We start from the raw sequence: 24550 nt of genomic DNA on the forward strand, positions 1-24550 counted from the left end.
TGAACAGCAGTGCTCTGTTTTTTCATACTGGTTCAAGTTTTTCAAACTGAACTGTGGACATTTGGGTTTTACAGCTGACTTGAAGTTCACTCTGGCTGCTGAGACAAAGGCCTGGATGGTCGTCATCGGTCGTCACTGTAACAAAAAGTACAGGAGTGAGATGGAAAACATTTTGACACTTGTTGAAGAATTCAATAAAAAACTGAATCGTCAGATTAAAGACCTAGATGATATTCGGATTGCTATGGCAGCACTGAAAGAAATCCGGGAGCAGCAAATCTCCATTGACTTTCAAGTAGGACCTATTGAGGTAACTGATGATCATCGGTTCATTATGGGAATAGCTCATCATGTTGAGTGATATTAGCTGAAGTATTGACTAGCTGTGGACTGTAGGGATGGTGGTTACAGATGGAAGCTTAACCTAAGAATAATTTCGGTAATGATGATACCTAACCTTACAGGGCACCTTCTATGGGCCAGTTCTAGACCTTTGCCTGGCATCCAAAGTCCCTAACTGCAGAGCCTGAGATGAGGATTTCTGTACAAGTGATCTACTGATAAGTGCTCATAGGAGAAGGGAGTGTGAGGGAAATAGGAATGATGAGCTCGGGTCGGAGGTGGGGGAGCTAAGGGAGGGTGTGAGCTTAGCTGTAGACAGATTTCCCACAGGGTGCTCTGGAGCATGAATTCCACACAGTTGCTCCCACTTTGAGGGAAGGGAGACTGCCCTTTGTACCCCCGAGACAGTTGGTTATTGACCATCATCTCCCCAAGAGGAGACTCCCATTTAGCTGAGGACAGTTTTCCAGGGAAAGAGGCAGCTGCCATTACCCCAGACAGTACTCCTAGCAGTCAGGATGGGAATACTAGCTGGAAAACAGAACCTGGATGCAACTGTAGGGGAGGAAAAATTCTTCCTCCACCCTTCAAGATTCTCCAGTTGGTTTAAAACTTAAACTGACATGAGACCTACTAATAGGAGTAAAACCAGAGTTTTAGTATGTGCACACAGAGGCCCAATAATGAAATTGAGACCTAAAGAAATGACCAGGGCAGGCCGTTTTTATGCTTTTCAGACAAAGAGACAATAAATCCGTGAGGAATTGACAGGATAAAGAAAACTGAACTTTGGGAGCTTCAGTTAGTAAGGAATTCTGAATAAGTTTTGGGCTGTGGTAGTAAATTAGTAAAAAGAAACAAGGGTTGTTATATAGCCTTCTCAGCTCTAAATGTCCTATCCCTGGTGATAAGGATGTTTCTTTACCTCCTGGTTCTGAGAGGCTGCCTTTCACACAGGAGATTTATTTCCTGGTTTCTGGAGAAAAAGTCCGGCAGCGTGTCAGAGAGTTCTTTTTGAATTGGCTATTTCTTAAGTGACTTTTATTCAAAATAATGTGGCAAAGTGGCACATTTTGGCCCCTATAGGTACTAACAGTGTCCATTCGTGTATTAATTCTGTATTAACACATTTAATCCTTACTCAACACCTCGTCTAACATAAGGAAACCAAGGGTCAAAGAAATTATTCAGCTTGATTAGTGTTACACATTTCTTTTATAATTATGCTGTATCATATTTTCTCTCCTGTATGAAATTGTTTGCTCAGGAATGGATCACTGTATTATTCTTTTGAATGAAACCACTATGATTATAGCATTAAAATGATTCCAGAAAAAAAAATGCCATTTTAGCACTTCATAACTTAAATGTCTGGACTTAAATTCTTTAAAAAATTTTTTTTATTAAGTTTATTTATTTATTTTGAGAGAAAGACAGAGAGGGTGAGCAGGAGAAGGGCAAAGAGAGGGAGAGAGAGAGAATTCCAAGCAGGCTCCATGCTGTCAGCATGGAGCCCCATGCGGGGGTCAAACTCACGAACCATGAGATCATGACCTGAGCCGAAACCAAGAGTTGGATGCCTAACTGACTGAACCACCCAGGTATCCCTGGACTTAAATTCTGATGGTGAGGATTGTACACCAGTCTCACATTTTCTGTGCCCCTCTTTGAATTTTGGAAAGTTTCAAATAACCATGAAAATGGTTCAGATAATTAAATGTTTGCACCTTTGCCGTATTGGGTCAGGAAAATCATGTGGCCCACTGTGCCCTTCTTGGGAATTGAAACATAAGATAAAGAGTCCCTGCTTTGTGTAGAACCAGGAGCGTCCCTGGGCATTTGAAGGGAAGGCCCAGTAACTGACACCCCTGTTTCCCCCTGTCTGAGCATTCAGACAAAACTGTAGTCAAAGAGTCAAGGTAAAAATGCAACCTTTTGTTCCTGATAGAACTTATTTGGAAGACATGGCTTAGTGTACAACTCCCATATTCCCATTACCACCCAAATCCATGCACACACACTACTTGTGACGACTACATCCCAGAATTGTTGAACTTATTCGTGCGTCAGAAGCAGAATCGAAAAGCTGCAGGCCCCTCTATTACCCTGCTTCACTCTATTTAAAAAAAAAAAATTTAATGCTTTATTTTTGAGGGAGAGAGACAGAGAGAGAGCGAGCGTGCATGAGTGGTAGAGGGGCAGAGAGAGAGGGAGACACAGAATCGGAAGCAGTCTCCGGGCTCCGAGCTGTCAGCACAGAGCCTGACATGGGGCTTGAACTCACGAACCGTGAGATCGTGATATGAGCCGAAGTCGGACGCTTCACTGAGCCATTCAGGCACCCCACCCTGCTTCACTCTATTGACACTGGAGGGCAGACCAGTGGGTTGCCTTCAAGGAGGAAGAAGAAAGAGGGAGAAAGGCACTGGGCTAGGCTTGCCCACATCAAGTCTTTTACCCAAATTAATGATCAGGTATTCGTTCCACCTGTATGTAGAGAACTAATGCCAGGAGAGGAGGGCAGAGATATTTAGGGAAAATCCTTTCTCATGAAAACCAAACTCTTTTAGCCAAGAGAGTAGTCGAGGATTTTGCATCTTGAGGTCAATGACTGGGCTCAGGCTTTGATGCAGCAGTACCCTTGTGTGTCTTACTATTGGAACCTCTTACCAACAAAATGAAATGGGATAGAGTTAAAACCCTGATTTATTTTATTATGCTAATATTAGCAGTTAGATTATCTTATGTTTTTCATCTCGAAGTCTTGAAATACAACTTAGGGGCCTAAATAAAAATACCTTTTATTTGCATAATGGTTTATAGTTTTTGAAATTCATTTAAAATGATATTTGTGGATATTCACAAAAATCCTGTGAAGCAGCCAGGAATTTTCTCATTTTACCGTAGAGGAAACTGAAGCTTAGGGGCTCGGTTGCTCATTTAAGCTTTTATGGTTTGCAAGAAGGAAAGAACTCTCGGGGTAGTTTCCCTATCATACTGATCTTTTCGATTCTATCACTTTAATAAGTGAGTGAGTAGATTTACGCGTCTGACTGGCAGAAATTAAATTTTCCTTCTTTTGTGTAGGAATCCTATGCCCTGCTTAACAAATACGGTCTTCTCATAACAAAGGAAGAGATGGACAAAGTTGATACTCTGCGCTATTCTTGGGAGAAGCTTCTGACACGTGCCAGTGAAGTTCAGAACGAATTAGTCTCACTGCAGCCCCGTTTCAGGAAGGAGCTAATTAGTACCGTGGAGGTCTTCCTCCGAGACTGTCACCACTTCTATTTGGACTATGATTTGGTACAACTCTGGTTTTTCCTGTTTGTATTTTTGGGAAGAGTCAATAGAGCCGGCAAAGTGCATAAAGATTCTATGCCAAGTTTCATGACTCTCCCTAGGAATGGGAGTTTCATTTTCATGAGAGCAATCCAGGAAATGAGGAATCTAAAAGTGCAATCCATATTATATCATTGGTCTGTTCCTGAAGTTGTTTGGTAGCTTTCTAACTTTGTGTGGCCAAATCCTGTTCGCATGTGGTTAAATGTCATCCTTCTGCAGCTTTCCCTAGTTCCACAAACACTGTAGAGCACCCAGCGTGTGGCAGGCACTGCCCTTGGTGTGGAACACACCAACGTGGACAAGACAGATGCCGTTCCTGTTTTAGTCCTTCATTTATGAGTTTTAGTGCAGACTCTTCTGCACTAGGAGTATGTGCACTAAGACCCACTTCTAACCGATCATAATACACTAGAGAAAGGAAATATGTGAAGGGTACAGTTTGTACCTATTAAGTAGGAACACACAAGACCACAAAGTTAACGAAGTTATGAGGTTGGATCCATGCACTAACATGGATGAAACAGCACAGAAGTCCACGTATTGAAGGTGTTCTAATGTAGGAAAGCCCGACTGGAATGTTAAGATTCTATGTCACTCTGCAAATAAATATTAGAATGGTAAAATCTGTGAGTTCTGTGGCATTGGTGTTTTAGTTCAAAACCAGGCATGATACGTGCTTCCTATAGACTGCTTACTGACCCTTCCTCGCCTGGTCGCCTAAGAAATGAGAAGTACTCATTTTTAATTTTAAGAATTTCCTGAAATTAGAAGGTGTGGTTTTAACTTGGCTTTTTTTACTTGAAAATATTTCCAAATGAGTCACTTCCCTGAGTCCTTTTCTACAATTAAAGAACGAAGTTTCCTAACATTGATGTGACGTGAATGAAAACTAGCTTTGATGTGCATATACTTTGAGCTCATGAAATTTGAATACAACACTTCCTTTTATTTTGTGTTTAACTCTTTGTTTCAGAATGGTCCAATGGCTAGTGGCTTAAAACCCCAGGAAGCCAGTGATAGGCTTATCATATTTCAGGTAATCTTTTTGGTTTCTATGACCTTCTACACAACCAAAACCTTAACATGTTTTAGACACATACATTTTTTCCCCTTAATATAGAAAAGCCTATTGTGGAATATTTTTAAAAATTGTGATTTGGGATAATTATATTTGGAGATGGTGTCTATTTAATTAACTATAGTTATTTACTATTCTTATTTACATGTGCTCTGAAATCATACATGTTTGCTTATTTGCCAGTTTTTAAGTTTACCTGTTTATTCATGTGTAAATCATCTTGCTGAGTTTTCACTGGTGTTTTCTTTAGAATCAATTTGATAATATCTATCGGAAATACATCACCTATACTGGAGGAGAGGAGCTCTTTGGACTGCCAGTTACTCCGTATCCTCAGCTTCTTGAAATAAAGAAGCAATTAAATCTTCTACAGAAAATATACTCTCTATACAACAGCGTCATAGAAACTGTAAATAGCTATCATGAGATGCTTTGGTCGGAAGTGAATATTGAAAAAATCAACAATGAACTTTCAGAGTTCCAGAACAGGTGAGAAATTAAATGTTTAGCATGCCCCGAGCTATTGAATCTTAAATGCTTTCTTCTTTGATAGACTGTCAAGTTCTCTTTTCACTCCCAGATGTTTTGAAAGCACATCAGGCTGCATTGCTGTTGTCCGTTGACGTCACCCTTGTCAGACGCTATTTATTAATTACCCCTGTGTGTACGTGATAAGACAAACGCGTCCTTTAAACCTGGATGAATTTTGTCAGGGGCTCTTCTGCATCTTGGAGGGAGCTGATCTCTCTTTATACTACACTTATCAAACATTTGAAGTTTATGTGAGATGACTTCCTGTAATAAAAGCAAGAGCCCTATGATTTAAGTGTTGAACCCAAAGAAAATACAGGGTCATTTGTTGTGTTTTTTGGTTGTCAGCCTGATACACTCCGTTGTGCTTTGTACTTAGGAGGATCTCAATACATGTTTGTAGAATTGAATTGAATTGGGAGGCACCTCCGTCATTTAAAATAATGCCTTTTTACCCAGCTAAGTGTTACGAGGGAATTGAAAAAAAAAACAACACCAAACTTTCCCAATTGGGAGGAGCAGTTTTCTCTAATGTAAAAGTATGTTAGATTAACAGATATCATTTGAATCATGAGATTTGAAAGTGTGGTAGGTATTTGAAATGACTGTTTTTTGGTAGAATGCTATTAGACAAGCTTGGAGTGGAGACACTCAGGCTCATCTTTGAATGACCATTCACGGTGACTCCCTTTGCAGGTGTCGGAAGCTGCCCCGGGCCTTGAAGGACTGGCAGGCTTTCTTGGATCTGAAGAAGACCATTGATGATTTCAGTGAGTGTTGCCCACTCCTGGAGCACATGGCCAGTAAGGCCATGATGGACAGGCACTGGGAAAGGATAGCTGCTCTCACTGGCCATAATCTGGATGTGGGGAATGAAACTTTTAAGTTAAGAAATATCATGGAGGCACCTCTTCTGAAATACAAAGAAGAAATAGAGGTACAGTTCATAGGATTACCTGATGTGGTGGGAGATTGGAAGGTCTCATGGGATTTATTTTGACAGTATTCCTACATTATGGAATGTTGGACCAGTAAACCATATCAGGACAATTAAAACTCTTCTGGGCATCCAGCTATTCATTCCTTCAACACATGTTTGCATGACAGGTTCTGTGTTAAGTGCTGGGGACATACAGATGCTTTCCTTCATTCATAGATCATTAAATAACTTGCATAGTTAAATAATATACACAAATAAGGAAGGGTATAGTTACACAATGTGGTAAATACCATTGAAGTAAAAAGCATCTGTTCTATGACAGCCCATAGTTATGGGGTTGACCTGTTTGGGGTGATGGGTGGTAAAGGTAGGGAAGTTGAGACACATGCCCATGACTGCTGGGGAGGGAATGTGCTCGTGTGGTGAGGCTGAGGGACTTGGAAAGGGCAAAGAAGACAATGTCAGGCATGTGGAACAGCATGTGTGAAGGGTCTGAAGTGTGTTTGGGAACCAGAGGGAACGCCAGGGTGGAGAGACCAATGGGGAGCCGTCTGGGAGATATATTTTGAGCAGAGATGACATGGTTAGATTTGCATTTTGTAAAGATCACTGTGGTAACTGTGTGGAGGAAGGATTGAGGGAGGGCAAGTGAGAATGATGGGAAAACCAACTAGGGGATTATAAGAATATCCCGGACAAGAGACAATGGTGTGTTGGATGAGGGGGCAGGTAGTGAAGCTGGAGAAGGGAGAAAAGATCAACGAGATCATTAGAAGGTAGAGCCGGGTAGAATCTGGCAAGAGAGGGAACATGGTAGGAGAAACAATCTAGGGTAAACCTTAGATTTCCTGCTGAGAGATCAAGGTGGATGATGGTGCTCATCACGGAGATAGGGAATTATTGGAAGGGAATCAGTTGAGCGACAAATGCAAAGAGCTTAATTTGGGGCATGAGTTTGATATTTCGCAGAATGTGTTTGGAATTCCCTTGGTTAGATCCAAACACAGAGGCCCAATAGGCAAATGGATGGGGGTCTTACTGGGAGATACAAGAGGTTACAGACTGTGTGGGCATACATGAGCTCATGCAGAGAGGGAGTGCAGCATGAGACGAGAAGAGGCAAGGATGGGGCTTGACTAATGGTCCAGGAAAAAGCGTGGCTGCAGAGGAGACTGGGAAAGTGGAGGGAGACCTGGAAGAAGTCAGGTTTCTCTTCATTTTCTCCTCTCATACCGCATCGATTTGGCTCTAGAGTTAAATCAGAGACACGTTAAATTTTGGGTCTTTGATTAGAGTTTCAAAATTTACAAAGTTATCACACATGTGTTTTTTTTTTTTTTTTTATCCAAATGGAGATATAATTGACATATAACATTGTGTAAGTTGAAGGTATATAATATATTGGTTTGATACATTTATATTGTGGCATGATTGCCATTGGAGTGTTAGCTAACACCTGGGTTATGCCACATAATGATCATTTCTTCTAGTGGTGGTAGCAATTAAGCTCTAGTCTATTAGGAAGTTTAATATTTATGATACAGTTTTGTTGTCTATTATCACTGTACTGTGTGTTAGATTTCCAACATCTCTTCTGTTCCCCCATCCCTGGCGTCTGGTAACTACCACTCTACCCTCTGTTTTTTTGAGGGTTCCACATATAAGGGATAGCAAATGGTATTTTTACTTGTCTGACTTATCTCAGCCTAATGCCCTCAAGGTCTACCCACGTTGTCACAAACGTCAGGATGTCCTTTCTCACGGTGTTCCGTTGTTGCGTACCTTTTCTGTCATCTTTCTCTCTGGAAGAGTTTGGTGGGAAATTTTACAAACTAAGGTTCTGTTACTTAGTAATGCATCTTCATCTCTCTCCCTAAATCTCGATCTATATACATATACACCATTTGTTATATTGCATTTTAGAGCTGGGCGGGAAAAGTAGTTTTAGATACGTATGAAGCAAATAGTGAGGCTAGGACCTCTGCTGAATCTGGACTGTTCACGAAGGACGTGTGACTTTCATGTGGTAAAGCTAGAGCTTGCAATTTTAATAGGACATCTGTATCAGTGCGGTGAAAGAGAGAGACATCGAGCACAAGCTGAAGCAAGTGATGAACGAGTGGGACAGCAAAACATTCACATTTGGCAGCTTTAAAGCCCGTGGAGAGCTCCTCTTGCGGGGAGACAGCACCTCAGAAATCATCACCAGCATGGAGGACAGCTTGATGTTGCTAGGCTCTCTACTGAGCAACAGGTAGGAAGTCCGTCCATCTTTCCCCTGAGATGTGGGAACCACCGCAACAAACGTTTTAAGGGAAATTCATATTAAACAATGCAGCAATGGCCCCCATACAATTTATTTAACATTAAAAATCCGTGTTTTAATTTTAGCCCTTGGCACAGCATGTGTAATGCTGTTTTTATTTCATTATCCTCTACTGTGGGATGTGTCTGAGACCATCAACTGGACAAAATAATGCAACATGTAATTAGCCACTTGGATCTTGCGGAACATTTCAACTTTGCAGCTGACAAGCCTCACCGCACAGCTGACAGCTTGACAGGCTCCGGAGTCCAGGGGAAATTAGGCTGAGCTTCAGAATAATCGTTCTACTTGGGAAATCGTTGTGCCAACATCTGTGGACTAGAAACTCTTAGTTGTGTACATACTTTAATGAGATGACAGATTAAGATAGAGAGTGAATTTAATTCATAAAGAGAAATAAAACAGCACAGACCGATACGAGTCTAACACTTCTGTTTGACAGTTAACTGCAAAACCATCATGCTTTGGATGCACATGCCTTAGACTCATGAGCTTAACATTTCCTTGGTTCCTTGCTTCCCTTTGCTCCTCCTGAAATAATTTTTTGTTCACCAGGATCTTCTCAGATATATAATAATTGTGTAGCATGTGGGTATCATTGAGATACGAGTTTACTGCATTCTGTCTTTCGAACGTCAGTCTCTTCTGCGTGTATATGTATATGAATAAGTTTAATGTAGGGATTAATAACCACTTAATACTGTTTGATAAAAATTTCTCTTCTTCACTTTTGCTTGGTACACCCAAGTGTTTGAAGTGAGTAATATGGGATATAAAATTCGGTCTTAGAGATTTAGACCATTGGTAACCTTGACTCTGAAGTACCTCGGATTTGGTGAGTTTGAATGAATTTGGTTGCTATTCATACCCAAATAAATGAAGGACAGATGGAAAATAACACATCCTAGGGAGGTAGAAAATGAACACATACAAATTAAGTAAAAATTACTATGTTAGGGATGGGGAAACTGTCCTTACCGATGGCAGTGAATCCACAGATGAGAGTTGTGTGAGGAACACATATTCAGTACAAATTTATTGAACACCTACTATGTGCCATACACTTTTCTAGGTGCTATGGACAGAAGAGCAAATCAAACAATGTTCTCTGTTGCTATGGAACTGCATTCTAGTGAAAAGCGTAAATTAAAAAAAAAACCCAGAAAGATGTGGAATATTAAAACAGTCTGTTTCACAATTAGGACTGTGGGAATGAAAATTTTATTAATGAATATGACTAATATTTGAGAAAGATTTAAGTCCATAGTCTGTTGGAATGGAGGGATCCCTAAGGGCGAAGAAAAAGGAAAAACAGTGACAGGGAGTACAATTATTAGAATTTTGTCTGCAAATAATAGAAGCACCTCATAAAACATTGCCTGCAAAAACTGAAGTTTTTGCGGCTCTCGCGTAAAAGAAGCTCCACGGTTGATGGTTCAGGGTAGAGAGCAGGCTCCACCTCGTCATCAGGGACCTAAGCTTTATCAGGCTCCCCTTCTGTCTTTTCCAGGGGTGGCCCTTTCCCTTACTTCCCCTTCCATACAATGCTGCCACCCACTTCTTACCCGAGAGAGTGGTCCTCACTTGGCTGTTTACTGGACGCCTGGGGAACTTAAATCCCAGTGCCTGGGCCACATCTCACACTGATTGAATTGGAGTCTCTTGGGGGTGGGACCCAGGCAGGCCTGAGTAGGGCTTTTTTTTTTCTTAATGTTTATTTATTTTTGACAGAGAGAGTGACAGAGCATGAGTGGGGGAGGGTCAGAGAGAGAGGGAGACACAGAATCGGAAGCAGGCTCCAGGCTCCGAGCTGTCAGCACAGAGCCCGCGCGGGGCTTGAACTCACAAACCGCGAGATCATGACCTGAGCCAAAGTCGGATGCTCAACCGACTGAGCCACCCCGGTGCCCAGGCCCAAGTAGTTTTTAATGTCTGCTGGATGTCCCCAAAGTACAGCCAAGGTTGGGAGCTACCGATGTGGAACTTAGTCCCGGCCCTGCCCATTGCTGCAGAGGAGGCTGGGAAATTCAGTATTTTAACTGGGCACTTACGTTTCCAGGTAGAAATGGGGTCCTATATCTAAAGAGAAAAGGAAAAAAACACTGGAAGGCCATGATCCGTTTCTCTCTCAAGAATGAAAAAGGGAAGATAGATTAACTATAGGAGAGGCTAAAGAGTGACTATCAGAGTATTACACGTAGACATGCATGAGCCCTAACACATACACACACAAGCACACGCACATGCACACGCACACACACACACATACACACACGAGTGGGTGGTTTTGAGTGGCTGCGAAGTTGGAAAGAGACCCAGAAAGGGGGTGGCTAGAGAAAGATTGCAGGTATTAACATGTTTGAAAATTGAATTGGTTGTTTGATCCCCACCAGTGTCTCTGTAATTGCCCCATAGTATGTGAGAAACCAGAGAGAGTCGCTGGAGAAGACACAAAGGTCAGCAGAGAGACTATTACTCGCTTGGCTGTAGCAACAATGACCCCAATTTTATTACTCTAGCAGTTGTGTGGAATCAAGTCTAATGCCTGATCTGCTCCTCAGATGACACATCTCCCACCTGTTTATGCTCTGGATCAAAACAGGAAAAGTCGAACAATGTCCAGTAAATGATGATGATTTAGCCACTTGGTAGCATCATTAAAAAAAAATAAGTTTATTTATTTGAGAGAGAGAGAGAGAGAGAGAGAGAGTGAGAGAGAAGGTGTGAGAAAGAATCGTGGAGGGGCAGAGAGAATCCCAAGCAGGCTCTGCACTGTTAGCCCAGAGCCCGACGCGGGGCTCGATCCCATGAACCGTGAGGTCATGACCTGAGCTGAAATTAAGGGCTAGATGCTGACCTGACTGAGCCTCCCGGGTGCCCCAAGCAGCATCATTTTCAAAACCAGCACAACGTAATCCCAGTTGTAAAGAAACAGGTAAAAATCAGGATTAAATAAAATCTTTTAGTTGGAAAACAACAACAATCAAAAAGAAAACCTCCAAAAAACCTCCCAAATGCTGACTGTATTTTTCATTTTAGGTACAATATGCCGTTCAAGGCCCAGATCCAAGACTGGGTGCAGCACCTTTCCAACTCAACAGACATCATTGAGAGCTGGATGATGGTGCAGAACTTGTGGATTTACTTAGAAGCTGTCTTTGTGGGAGGAGATATTGCCAAGCAGCTTCCCAAGGTTTCAGAATTTTCCTTATGGTTTCATCAGGGTTTTAACTCAGAGAATTCTCCAATAACTAATAATTCCTTCAAAAATGCAATAATATTTCAATTTCTCTGGAGCCACACCCTCCCCAATGTTTTTGTCGTTGTTGTTGAACTGTTTTATAAGGAGAGAGCGATTGTGGAAACGTAAGGGTGTGAAGGCTACAAAACCGTGTGGTTTTGTGGGAAGCAGAGGGTTAAAAAAGAAAAGGAGTGTCTGCATAATTGATACACTTTAGGTAATTTGAAGGTAGAATTTGGGAACAGTGAGGAATTATGGCGTAGTTATCTCGACAATGGCAGGATAATTTGTTCTGTTACTACTGACAGTTTAAAACAACTCACGCTATATAATTCACCCAATTATATCTGTACTGGAAAACTGGGGGGGTGGAAACAGGCAGAAAAAAGAAACTCCAGAACAAAAAGGCCCTCTTCTCAAGACTGTGGAACATGTTTTTTTCTCATCAAATTTAATCATCTTATGGGGAATATGGAATGCAGTATTTTGAAATTTTTATCAAAAACATTTTTCTTACCAAATCTCAAGGATTCTTATTCAACTACCTTAAATCGTTTGCAAAATTATAATGTTTTAATGATATATTTGAGTTTTAGAAACACGGTTGTGTTGAGTGTTTTTTTTGCTCAGTCTTCCTAGCTGTCCCTGTGGTGAGTTTTCAGTTTCATTACAGAGGATGGATCTGTTAGCCGATGTATTTTTCACCTACCAGTGGAATGTATCCACACACTGAAACTTTAAGTATTTATTTACTTATTTCTTTATTTCTGCTTTTATATTTGGGCATGTTTTTCTTCTTGCTGGGTGGTGGGGAATCTCAAATTGGATGTAATACTGGCAACTTTCACATTCAATATTCAAGGAGCTCTGTGGGGTCTCTTGCTCTCATATTTGATAGTACATGCTTATTGGTAAACTACAGAAAGTTTTAGGGAAGAAGGAAAACCTTATTTCTATTCTCTCAAAGTCCTCTGCGCATTTTCAATTTTTTTTCTGAAAAAAAAAATCTATGTTTAAAAATTTCACAGTATTAGGGTTATACCGTAATTAGTTTTGTATCTTATTTTTAAATGTTTTCATTTCTAAATATACAAACAATTCAGTGCTCAGTGTAGAAAACTTGAAAAACATAAAATTCACTTCATTTAGGGATAACTGGCAAAAACACTTGGGAGTGCTTTTCTCTTCCAAGCTGTCTCATATTGTTATTTTCATTTCTGTGTCTGTCTTCTGCTTTCAGTTAACATAATGGGGGGACCTTATTTAAGAAAGGGGGTGGGATGGTGCAAAAGGAGAATCGAAATAGAACATGTGTGACATTTTAGGCATGTAAAGTTGGGATATCCAGACTGGGGAGAAATCTGGCCTCAGCAGAAGGTATGTGAGATGCGCTTTCCTTGAGATCACAGATGTGTCCAAGTGGGCTTTGTTACCTCGTTCTTGTAGGAAGCCAAGCGCTTTTCCAACATCGATAAATCTTGGGTGAAGATTATGACTCGGGCTCATGAAATGCCAAATGTGGTTCAGTGTTGTGTTGGAGATGAGACCATGGGGCAGCTGTTACCGCACTTGCTGGACCAGTTGGAAATGTGCCAGAAATCCCTCACTGGGTAAGTTTACTGGCTCTGTGAAGGCCCCCTTAGCGTCCTAGAGATGAAAGGGATCAGAGGGACTAGACAGCATTAGCCATATTGATTTTCTTTTGCTAAAACGTAATTCGTGTCTGATGTTGTTGCATAGATAAAACCGGTAGCTTGGAGTCTCATATTATCTCCAAGCCCTTGCTGGATTTGTTCTGATGTTGGAATAATAGAACTCAGGGCTTCTTCCATCCACTGGGACAAAGTCTTGCAAATTCTCATATAGTCCTTGCCTTTTGGAACGGATACAGCTACTTTCCTGATTTTCTTCTTGGATAAGCATCTGAAGAGTCAAAATATTTCATTAGGTGCAACCAAGAACAATATGAACAGTGTAATGTACACAAGTAGTCAAGATTATACAGAAACAAGAGCCTCATGTATCTATCAGTGTATACACACACACACACACACACACACACACTTACGTGCACACACACACATACGTGTATAGGAGGCGGGGTGAATTCCAAGAGTAACATATATTTTTCTTTTCTTTCCCTTTGGCTAATCAAGATAAATCATGTAAGCAGAAATATGTTGAATAGTAGTGAATATTCCAAAAACAGTTAACTACACATGGTTTTCTGTATTTTTTATTTTTATTGAGATATAATTGACATACAGCATTACATTAGTTTCAGGTATGCAACATAGTGGTTTGAGATTTGTATATATTGCAAAATGATGACCACCATAAGTCTAGTTAACGTCCATCGTAACGTGCATAGTTACAAACTATTTTTCTTGTAATGAGAACTTTCAAGATCTACTTTCTTAGCAGCTTTCAAATATGAAATAGAGTATTTTCAACTATAGTCACCATGCTGTAAAATATATCCCCATGACTTATTTATATTATAGCTGGAATATACATGCTTTTAAATATCTCCTCTTTCTCTTTCACTCTTATGTGGATCCTGAGAAACTTAACAGAAGACCATGGGGAAGAGGAAGGGGGAAAAAAGTTACAGAGAGGGAAGGAGGCAAACCATAAGAGACTCTTAAAAACTGAGAATAAACTGAGGGTTGATGGGGGGTGGAAGGGAGGGGAAAGTGGGTGATGGGCATTGAGGAGGGCACCTGTTGGGATGAGCACTGGGTGTTGTATGGAAACCAATGTGACAATAAATTTCATATTAAAAAAATAAGTATCTCCCCTTTAACCATTTTTTTAAATTATTTTTTACTTTAGGGAGAGAGAGAGAGAGAGAGAGAGAGAGAGAGAGAGAGAGAGAGAGCACGAGCAGGGGAGAGGGGCGGGGGGGGGGGTGGTGGGAATCCCAGCAAGCTCCACATTCAGCACAGATCCTGGCACGGGGCTCGATACCCTGACCCCGGGATCATGACCTGTGCTACAATCAAGAGTTGGACACTTAATTGGCTGAGCTACCCAGGTGTCCCTAAATATCCCCCCTTCAATCTTAGAATAGTCAGTATGTATGGAGAAATTTAGGATAAACTGTTGGTTATGTACTGGTCAGAGTTCTCTAGAGAAATAGAATCAGTAGGGTGTGTATACACATGGTTGGGGGTGGAGACAGAGAGAGAGAGAGAGAGAGAGAGAGAAGAAGAGAGAGAGAGACTGAGGGAGAGAGATGTGATGGAGGAGACTGGCAAGTTCAAATCTACAGGGAAGGCTGGCAGCCTGGAGACACAGGGATGACCTGCTTCAGTTAAAGCCCAAAGGCAGTCTGCTGGCAAAATTCCTTCTTCTAGGGGCTGTCAGTCTTTTTTTCTTTAGGCTTTTGCCTGATTGGTTGAGGCCCACCCACATTATGAAGGATAATCTGCTTTATTCAAAGTCTTCTGATTAAATGTTAATCTTAGCTAAAAATACCTTTACGCTGGGGTGCCTGGTGGCTCAGTTGGTTAAGCATCTGACTCTTGGTTTCGGCTCAGGTCATGATCTCATGGTTTGTGGGTTCGAGCCCTGTGTCAGGCTCTGCAGCTGGCAGCATGGAGCCTGCTTGGACTTCTCTCTCTTCCTCTCTCTTTCTGCCCCTCCCCTGCTCACTCTCTCTCTGTCTCTCTCAAAATAAGTAAATAAACTTTAAAACGAAAACCTTCACAGAAACATCTAGAACAAAGTTTGACCAGATGCGTGGGTACCGTGGCCCAGCCAAGTTGACACATAAAATTCCCTGTCACGATCATCTGTAGTCACGAGTGGGAGTAGCATCAGGGATGCTAATTGTGCTGAGATGTACATTGACACTGACATGCCACATATTCTGAGCTTTTGACTCCAACTAAGTGATGATGTCTCCTTGGCTAACTCTGGGAGATGGATGCCCCCTCCCCATACCAACGTCCCCATGTTCTCACGACCTACAACAGTACCTATAACACCACCTGTGACTAGGCAGCTGTCTTGTGCACTGAGCACCCGAGGGCACCTAAGCCAGGCTGTGCTCAGAGTCATGGGTGGTGGTTAAAATTCTGAGCCTCAAATGGCACTTTGGAAGGATCTCTGTGAAGTAGAAGTGTTGCTTAAACTTGAACCAAAAACGTGACCTGTATGGTAACATGTAAGGGAGGGGGCTTGCTTACTTATGCTTGGCTGGTTAAGTGGCTTTTGAGGTGGCTGCTGGAAAATAATAAAGTAATGAGAAAATTAAGGTGAAAGGAAAGGATAAAAACCAAAGATGGTAAACTTGTCTCAAAAAGAAGCTATAGGGGCGCCTGGGTGGCGCAGTCGGTTAAGCGTCCGACTTCAGCCAGGTCACGATCTCGCGGTCCGTGAGTTCGAGCCCCGCATCGGGCTCTGGGCTGATGGCTCAGAGCCTGGAGCCTGTTTCCGATTCTGTGTCTCCCTCTCTCTCTGCCCCTCCCCCGTTCATGCTCTGTCTCTCTCTGTCCCAAAAATAAATAAACATTGAAAAAAAAAAAAATTAAAAAAAAAAAAAAAAAAAAAAAAGAAGCTATAAATGGACCTCAGATTCAGAGACCAAAGGCTTTTTTTCCCAGGGACAAAGGAAAGAGTGATGTACGATTAGGTATAGCATTCATACGATGCATAAAATGAAAGGTTCCAGTTGCTCGGGAAAACAACATTTTTTGTTTTGTTTTGTTTTAAATTGACACCTTGGACGATACTCTATTGTGCATTCTCTATAATGGGAACACTCAGCAGAATCCTCACCTGCTTGCTTTACCCCAGTGTGAGTCAAGTGGGAGACATTATGATAGAATGGCTTGATCCAGGGAAGTCGCGATGGGATGCCTGCACACTCTTCAGGAACTCCTTCATGAATATCACCGGTATATCCAAGTTAACAGAGGATATGGGGCAGTGTGAAATGTGAGGGATGTTAAGCCCTGACAAGAATCTAGGTGATAGACCACTGGCACTGCTGGTTAAAGACAAATCCATAGACTTTGGTGTTCAGCTGGGAGGGTGATGAAGTTGGCATGCTTTTAGGAAAGTTGAAGAGCCTAAACAAGACCATGCCTAGATGGATGTCTACCCCACTACATGTGGAGGCAGGTTCAGTAGGAGGTGGAACAAGGACCGAGATTTTCCTTGGCAAATATTTGCAAGTTTACTCTAATCTAGGTGATGGGCATCCCAACAGCTTATGCCATGGGCCTATGCTAATACTTTTCCTTTAGAAAATTGTCCTGTGAAGACATTATTAAGCACGAAGATCATAGGCAATTAAAGCATCGGTAAAGCACCCTTTAAATGTTAACTTTAAAGCAAAACCATTTGCAAGCAAATCCTTCAAAATAACTTTTTAGAAAAATAGGTTTTCAGGTATGAATGATTTGATATGTTTCATAAAATTATTGAATCAAGTCAAGTAACTGTTGAAGGACATTTGACAAAAGAAGAATTTTTGTAAAAAAGAAAGAAGAGAGAGGGAAATAAACCGTAAGAGATTCTTTTTTTTTTTTTTTTTAATTTTTTTTTTCAACGTTTATTTATTTTTGGGACAGAGAGAGACAGAGCATGAACGGGGGAGGGGCAGAGAGAGAGGGAGACACAGAATTGGAAACAGGCTCCAGGCTCCGAGCCATCAGCCCAGAGCCCGACGCGGGGCTCGAACTCACGGACCGCGAGATCGTGACCTGGCTGAAGTCGGACGCTTAACCGACTGCGCCACCCAGGCGCCCCAAGAGATTCTTAAAGATAGAGAACAAACTGAGGGTTGATGGAGGGAGGTGGATGGGGGATGGGCTAGATGGGTGATGGGTCCTGAGGAGGGCACTTGTTATAATGAGCCCTGGGTGTTGTATGTAAGTGATGAATCACTGAATTCTACTCCTGAAACCAATATTGCACTGAATGTTAGCTAACTAGAATTTAGAGAAAAATGTGAGGGGCGCCTGGGTGTCTCATTCGGTTAGGTGTCCAAATCTTGATTTCAAGTCAGGTCGTGATTTCACGGTTTGTGAGATCGAACCCTGTGTGCGGCTCTGTGCTGACACTTTGGAGCCTGCTTGGTGTTTTCTCTCTCCCTCTCTCTCTGCCCCTCCCCCGCTTGTGTTATCTCTTCTCAAAATAAATACATAAGCATTTAAAAAATTTGATCAGTCGATTAAGCGTTTGACTTCAGCTCAGGTTATGACCTTGTAGTTGGTGAGTTCAAGCCCTGTGTTGGGCTCTGTGCTGACAGCTCAGAGCCTGGAGCCTGCTTCAGATTCTGTGTGTCCCTCTCTCTGCCTCTCCCCTGATTACACCCTCTTTCTCTCTCAAAATAAATACACATTAAAAAAAAGAACAAGGAATAAGGAATTCTTTTCTCAATAAAGAATAAAGATCAAGCTTCTACAAATAAGATGGATTGGGATATTTAAAATAAAACTAGCCTATTTAAAGTAAGGAAAATAAAAAGCTAAAAACAAACAACATAAAACACAATGAGCACAGGGGTGCATGGGCGGCTCAGTCGGTTAAGCATCTGACTTCGGCTCAGGTCGTGATCTCAAGGTGTGTGAGTTCGAGCCCTGCATCAGGCTCTGTGCTGACAGCTCGGAGCCCGGAGCCTGCTTCGGATTCTGTCTCCGTGTCTCTCTGCCCCTTTCCCAGTCATGCTCTGTCTCTCCCTCTCTCAAAAGTAAATAAATGTTCAAAAAACCCAAACAAACACGAGCATAAAAGCAAGAGTTTAAGAAAATGAGGGGGATGTAAACAGAGACTCTTTGGGCAGTGTTGTCCTGCCCCCTCTTTGAGGCCAGACGAAGAAACTCTCCTATCAGTTCTGGAAAAAATATTTGTTTTTCATCCAAATACGGAATGCTACTAGGCAAGATTAGTAAGAACCACAGGACAAAAACATCGAACAGTGTGTGGGAAAATTTGTTTGCCTCACAATCCTTCCCCCTTCTCGCCGTCCCGATGAGTTTATTTCTAGAAAGGCCTGCTTTGTGTGTTTATAAAGCTTCTCTTTTCCTCTCCACTTAGGTACTTGGAGAAAAAACGTCTTTGCTTTCCTCGCTTCTTCTTTGTCTCGGACCCCGCCCTTCTGGAGATCCTGGGGCAGGCATCAGACACACACACGATACAAGCCCATTTGCTGAACGTGTTTGACAACATCAAAACTGTCAAGTTCCATGAAAAGGTTTGCCTAATTCTAACTGCTGGCCGGCAATTGCCATATCTTAAACTTCCCTTGTCTTTGTACAATCGCTCTCTGATGCTGTGTTTGCATAGGGTTACTCCCAGCTAGTGATTAAAAACAAACTTTTGGGCCCAATGTGCCTTCAGAATTGTGTGATTTCTTACTATCCAAAGTGTAAATTTGAAGAACAGTGTGAATATGATTAGGGATGCATCGTATGTAGCATTCATGGTTTTACATGCCAAGTTAGCTGTTGCGAAATTCAACGAAACAAAGAAACCAATCGCTCAGAAAATAGTCCCTTGACAAGCAGAATTGCCGTAGTGATTTGATTGTTTTAATCAGGTTTGAGAAGTATTTGGCATGATCGTCTTCCCTGGTGCTCGTCATGCTTGATTGAAGCCTTTTTTTTTTTTTTTTGAAACACTCCTTACAAGTTTCTAGGGTCATGGAGTTGTGGGGGACCCAAGAGAAGGCGTTCAACGTAAGGGAGGTTGCGTTTCACGGCTGCGAGAAGATACTGCCCGATCCATCGCTTCACCCCAAATTCCCTGGGAAAGAGGCCCTTCCAGTTTGACAGTGTGTTCGGTCGTCCTCCGGGGCTTCCCGGAAACCCTCAATGCCATTCATTCCCTTATTCATCCTGGCATGCTCTTGGGGAGCAACTTCCATGTGCCAGATGTTGTGCTGAACTCGAGAATCAGAGACCTCCGGGATCCACACTCGGGGGCGGGGGGGTGTTTCTAGAGTGCAGCTGGTGCCGTGGTGGAGTGATTACATTGGACGCGATCAAAAGCCATTCGTTTAAGTTCATGCCCGGGGCTGTGTGTCAGGCATGGTGCTAGTCCTGGGGCTCCAAGGAAGAATTTATCATTACACCGAAGTTGTTTTTATGCCGTGCAACATTCATGGGAAATCTGGCCATTTAACGGTTGGTAATTCTTGACTCGCTGTGCTAGTGTTATGCACAAATAACATGGGGATGCTGTCAGGGAGCCTTAGCCTGGTATAAGGGGTGTCAGGGAAGGCTCCCTGCGGGACAGTATGGTACTTGAACTGATAATTTGAAGGCAAGTGCAATCTACCCAGGCAGGTGGAGAAAGGGGTTCATGATCCAGTCAGAAGCAAGGGCAGGTGCAAGGGTCTGAAAAGTGTGGGCAGCCTCGGGTGTCGGGAGTGTGGCTACGTGACGGGTTGTGTCGGTTTCCTACGGCTGCTCTGGATTGACAGCAGAAATTTCTTCTCTCACCTTTCTGGAGGCTAGAAGTCTGAACTGAGATGCCAGCAGACTTGGTTCCTGCTGGAGGCTCTGAAGGAGAGTTCATTCTACGCCTTTCTCCTAGTTTCTGGTGGCAGTTGGCAACCCTGGATGTTCCTTGGCTTATACCCACGTCACGTTGATAATCTGCTTTTATCTTCACACGATATTTTCCCTGTGTGTCTGTGTCTCTGTGTGTCCCTGTGTGTCTCTGTCTAGATTTGCTTCTTATAAAAACACCAGTTATTGGATTAGGGTCCACCTTCATCGTAACTTGATGACGTCTACAAAGACCCTATTTCCAAATAAGGTTCCATTCACAGGTTCTGGGCTTAGGACTTCAACATGTATTTTAAATTAAAAAGATTAACATTTATTTATTTTGAGACAGCGAGACAGAGCATGAATGGGCAAGGAGCAGAGACAGAGAGGGACACAGAATCTGAAGCGGGCTCCAGGCTCCGAGCTGTCAGCACAGAGCCTGAAGCAGGGCTTCAACTCATGAGCCTCGAGATCGTGACCTGAGCTGAAGTCACACGCTTAACTGACTGAGCCACCCAGGCACCCCGGGGGTACACATTTTAACCCTGATGGGCAGTGATGAGCAAAGGGAGAAGGGGAAGAAGGAGACATGGGATCAGATTCCAACCGGCCAAGTGTATCACACTACAGAATTCTACTTCATCCTGAACATGACAGAAGGTGCAGGAGGGTTTTACGCAGGGCGGTGACCCAGCTGTGTTTCAGAAAGATTCTCTGGCTCGGTGTAGGAGGCAAAATAGAAGGAGGCATGGAACCCAGTCAGGATGGAAAAGGCTGAGGTGCTACAACAAAGCCTTGATGAAGGCGAATGGGGAGAGAGGAAGGGAAGGCAGTATGGATTCAGTGGGTCAAAACCATTGTTTCTTGTAGACCTACTGGATGTGTGGGTTGAAAGAGGCACTGAATTACACAGGAAGTTCTTCCCGATGCTTTTCTTACATCCTTCTGCACTAGGACTGAATGGCTCTAGAGTGCAGCTTCTCACGGTCTCATTGCACAGTGGGAATCAATTAAACGTCCTCATTTTTAGCCGCTATTCATAGCAATTACTTCTTAAAGTAAATAGCATCGCTTTTTTGCTGTTTTCTCTTGCTATAACATTTCTACAACCAGGGGCAGATCCGGTTTTTGTAGGTCCTCACTGCTGTGAAATTATAAATCTACAACTCTAGTCGGGACTTGGAAAGGGCCCGTGGAAGTGACAGGCTGTGGAACTTCTGTCTCATTAGCTTCTTGGTAGACCACTTCTGTCTACGACACAGGAGGATTCATTGATACGGTACTACATTGGAGCCCAAGGAAACAGTATCCCACTTATTAAAGAACTTTGTACTTACTTGATCATTTGCCTTATTTTATTGTATGCTATGAGCAGCCTGTGAAGTGAGTAGGGAAGCAGCACAGGCGTAGATTTTAATGACTAGTTATGAGCCAGAAATTTAGTCTCAGAGATGTGTCCTCCGCCATCGCATGGTCAATGAATAGCAGAGCACCATTTGGACCTGTATTTTAGCAAATAGCATGCTATCCTCATGATGCCATGCTGCATGGAAACTGAGGTGAGAAGACCAGACTAGGAGCTGGATTTGAATTAGAAAACATCGGGGCACCTGGGTGGCTCAGTTGGTGAAGCGTCCAACTTCAGCTGAGGTCATGATCTCATGGTTCGTGAGTTCAAACCCCTGCACTGAGTTCCATGCTGTCAGCGCAGAGCCCACCCTCAGATCCTCTGTTTCCCCCTCTCTCTGCCTCTCTCTCCCTCTCTCTCTCTCTCAAAACAAAAACAAAAACAAAAAAACAACAACATTAAAAAAAAAAAAAGAAAAAGAAAACGTTATGTGCCACCAGGAGCTCCTGTAAAGAGGACAATTAGTACAGACTTGGAATTACCTGGAAAGGTGTTTGCATTGATCATATTGGCCTGGTCGTTGCTAATGTCTCGATAAGCTTGTGGTGTGGATGACAGGCTCTTACAGTGTCCCATTTCATTGGCGGAAACTAGACTTGTTTCGATCATCCCATTTATGTTGAGTATTTCTGTTAGGAAGTAAGTTTTTGCCTTTCAGGTGTAGGTTATTTGGAATTGATTTATCTCAGTTCGAAAGTATTCCCTTTTCGATTTCATGGGTGACTTTTTTTTTGGCTTGAAATTGATTTTGAATCATATTTTATAACCTATAGCTTACCTTCCTTCAGGAAGGATAACACTGACAGGAGGGCAGTGGAGGAATTCATTCTTTATGTGAATATAGCTTTTTTTTTTTTTCTTTTCTGTTTTGGCTTCTATTGTAGATCTATGATCGAATTCTGTCAATCTCCTCTCGAGAGGGTGAGACGGTTGACTTGGATAAACCTGTGATGGCAGAGGGCAATGTGGAAGTTTGGCTTAATTCTCTCTTGGAGGAATCTCAGTCCTCATTACATCTTGTGATTCGCCAGGCAGCTGCAAATATTCAAGAAACAGGTTTCCAGCTGATTGAATTTCTTTCTTCCTTCCCTGCTCAGGTCAGTGTATTAAATTGGAAAATATTTTTTACAGAATAGTCATACTAGATCTTGTACACTGCCTATTGTAAACTACACAACTGACTATAATTTAACTCTGGACCAGTATTAAGATTTTCTTAAGGATTTCTTAATATAGATAAGCTTGAAGGTTTCAGCTACAGATTATTTGGTTATATACATATGTATAAATATAAATAACATCTGACACATGTTTTATAGATACATTTTCTTTATATTTTCTTTAACCTAAAAGGGTTTTCTTTTTCCTGCTGAATCTTTTTAGTAAATAAATCATAACAAAGTACTGAGCATATGCTTAGCCAGAAAGATGAGAAATGTATTTTAGTGTTAAAATGTAAAAACCGATGTTCTCTTAACCATTATGATCAATAAAGATTTTGTGGGTATCTACCACATGTAAACCCTGCTAGCTTGAGAAAAACAGGTTTAAGCCATGTTCTTTCCCTTCCAGTAATTTAAAATCTATCTAGGGAGAAATATGACTTAAACAGTAAATGATTTAAAATTACAAGGAAAAAGTTGTGGACACATCATGAGGTTGTATATGTGTAACTGCCAGGGAACATCATGAATAGAGTTTCCATCGGTTTCCAAACAATGAATCAAGTTGAAATAATCAAGGATGTCCTTACATTTGCATAATAATCACCATCATTCACTATATTGTAATTTCTATTTAAATATATTAATATGTCACACACACTCATAAAGCCTTTTTTTGTTTCCGTAAGGTTGGATTATTAGGAATTCAAATGATATGGACACGGGATTCAGAAGAAGCCCTCAGAAATGCCAAGTTTGATAAAAAAATCATGCAGAAAACCAATCAGTCTTTCCTGGAGCTGTTGAATACATTGATAGGCATCACGACGAAGGATCTGAGTTCCATGGAACGAGTTAAATATGAGACTTTGATTACTATCCATGTGCACCAAAGGGATATCTTTGATGACCTGGTAAATGCTTTATAAATACTATGGCATCTATAGAAAAGCAAACACTGGGCACTATCCGTGTTTACCCACTGGGATTAGTTTGAATGAATTCAAAGGAAAGGTTAGATTCAGGCAAAGGGTCATCTTCCTGATGAGAACTTCTTTGTCAGATTTTTTTTTTTCAGTCTTTAAACCAAAATTTCAGTCATATTTTGATGATCTCTTGTTAAGATGTTATTGATCAATTAGACTTTATTTTAGATTCTTTACGTGACCAGTTTGGAAGCTAAACTGCCATGGAACATCCTGAAAAAAGCTTTCATTGGTCTTGTGTTCCTGTTATTAAAGATTACCAGTCTCTTGCTATGGAAATGACAAGGAACACTGCTAGAAGAATTGGTTCATGCTTCCTTGGAGGCTTTTGTTTTTTTTTTTTTAATTTTTTTTTCAACGTTTTTATTTATTTTTGGGACAGAGAGAGACAGAGCATGAACGGGGGTGGGGCAGAGAGAGAGGGAGACACAGAATCGGAAACAGGCTCCAGGCTCCGAGCCACCAGCCCAGAGCCTGACGCGGGGCTCGAACTCCCGGACCGCGAGATCGTGACCTGGCCGAAGTCGGACGCTTAACCGACTGCGCCACCCAGGCACCCCGCCTTGGAGGCTTTTGGATAAGTCACATCTTTAACAAGTTTCACTACATTTTATGTCATTGATTGCAAATGGCCTTTCCTAATATGGCTGGTGACATTCAGAGGTCATGCAGATTCTTGCCTT

At 41.9% G+C, this 24550-nt stretch overlaps 1 protein-coding gene across 1 annotated transcript in view; it reads left to right on the forward strand.

Moving 5' to 3' along the window:
- Positions 1 to 24550, forward strand: part of DNAH5 (dynein axonemal heavy chain 5) — a 232406-nt gene that overhangs the window by 65038 nt on the left and 142818 nt on the right. The window contains 11 exon segments of the mRNA XM_032594188.1: positions 75 to 310; positions 3430 to 3648; positions 4661 to 4723; positions 5016 to 5254; positions 5993 to 6233; positions 8291 to 8490; positions 11602 to 11755; positions 13250 to 13413; positions 18854 to 19010; positions 22603 to 22815; positions 23571 to 23795. Coding sequence (XP_032450079.1) covers positions 75 to 310; positions 3430 to 3648; positions 4661 to 4723; positions 5016 to 5254; positions 5993 to 6233; positions 8291 to 8490; positions 11602 to 11755; positions 13250 to 13413; positions 18854 to 19010; positions 22603 to 22815; positions 23571 to 23795 — 2111 coding nt within the window.

Source organism: Lynx canadensis, chromosome A1 (assembly GCF_007474595.2).
Source record: "Lynx canadensis isolate LIC74 chromosome A1, mLynCan4.pri.v2, whole genome shotgun sequence".
NCBI lineage: Eukaryota > Metazoa > Chordata > Mammalia > Carnivora > Felidae > Lynx > Lynx canadensis.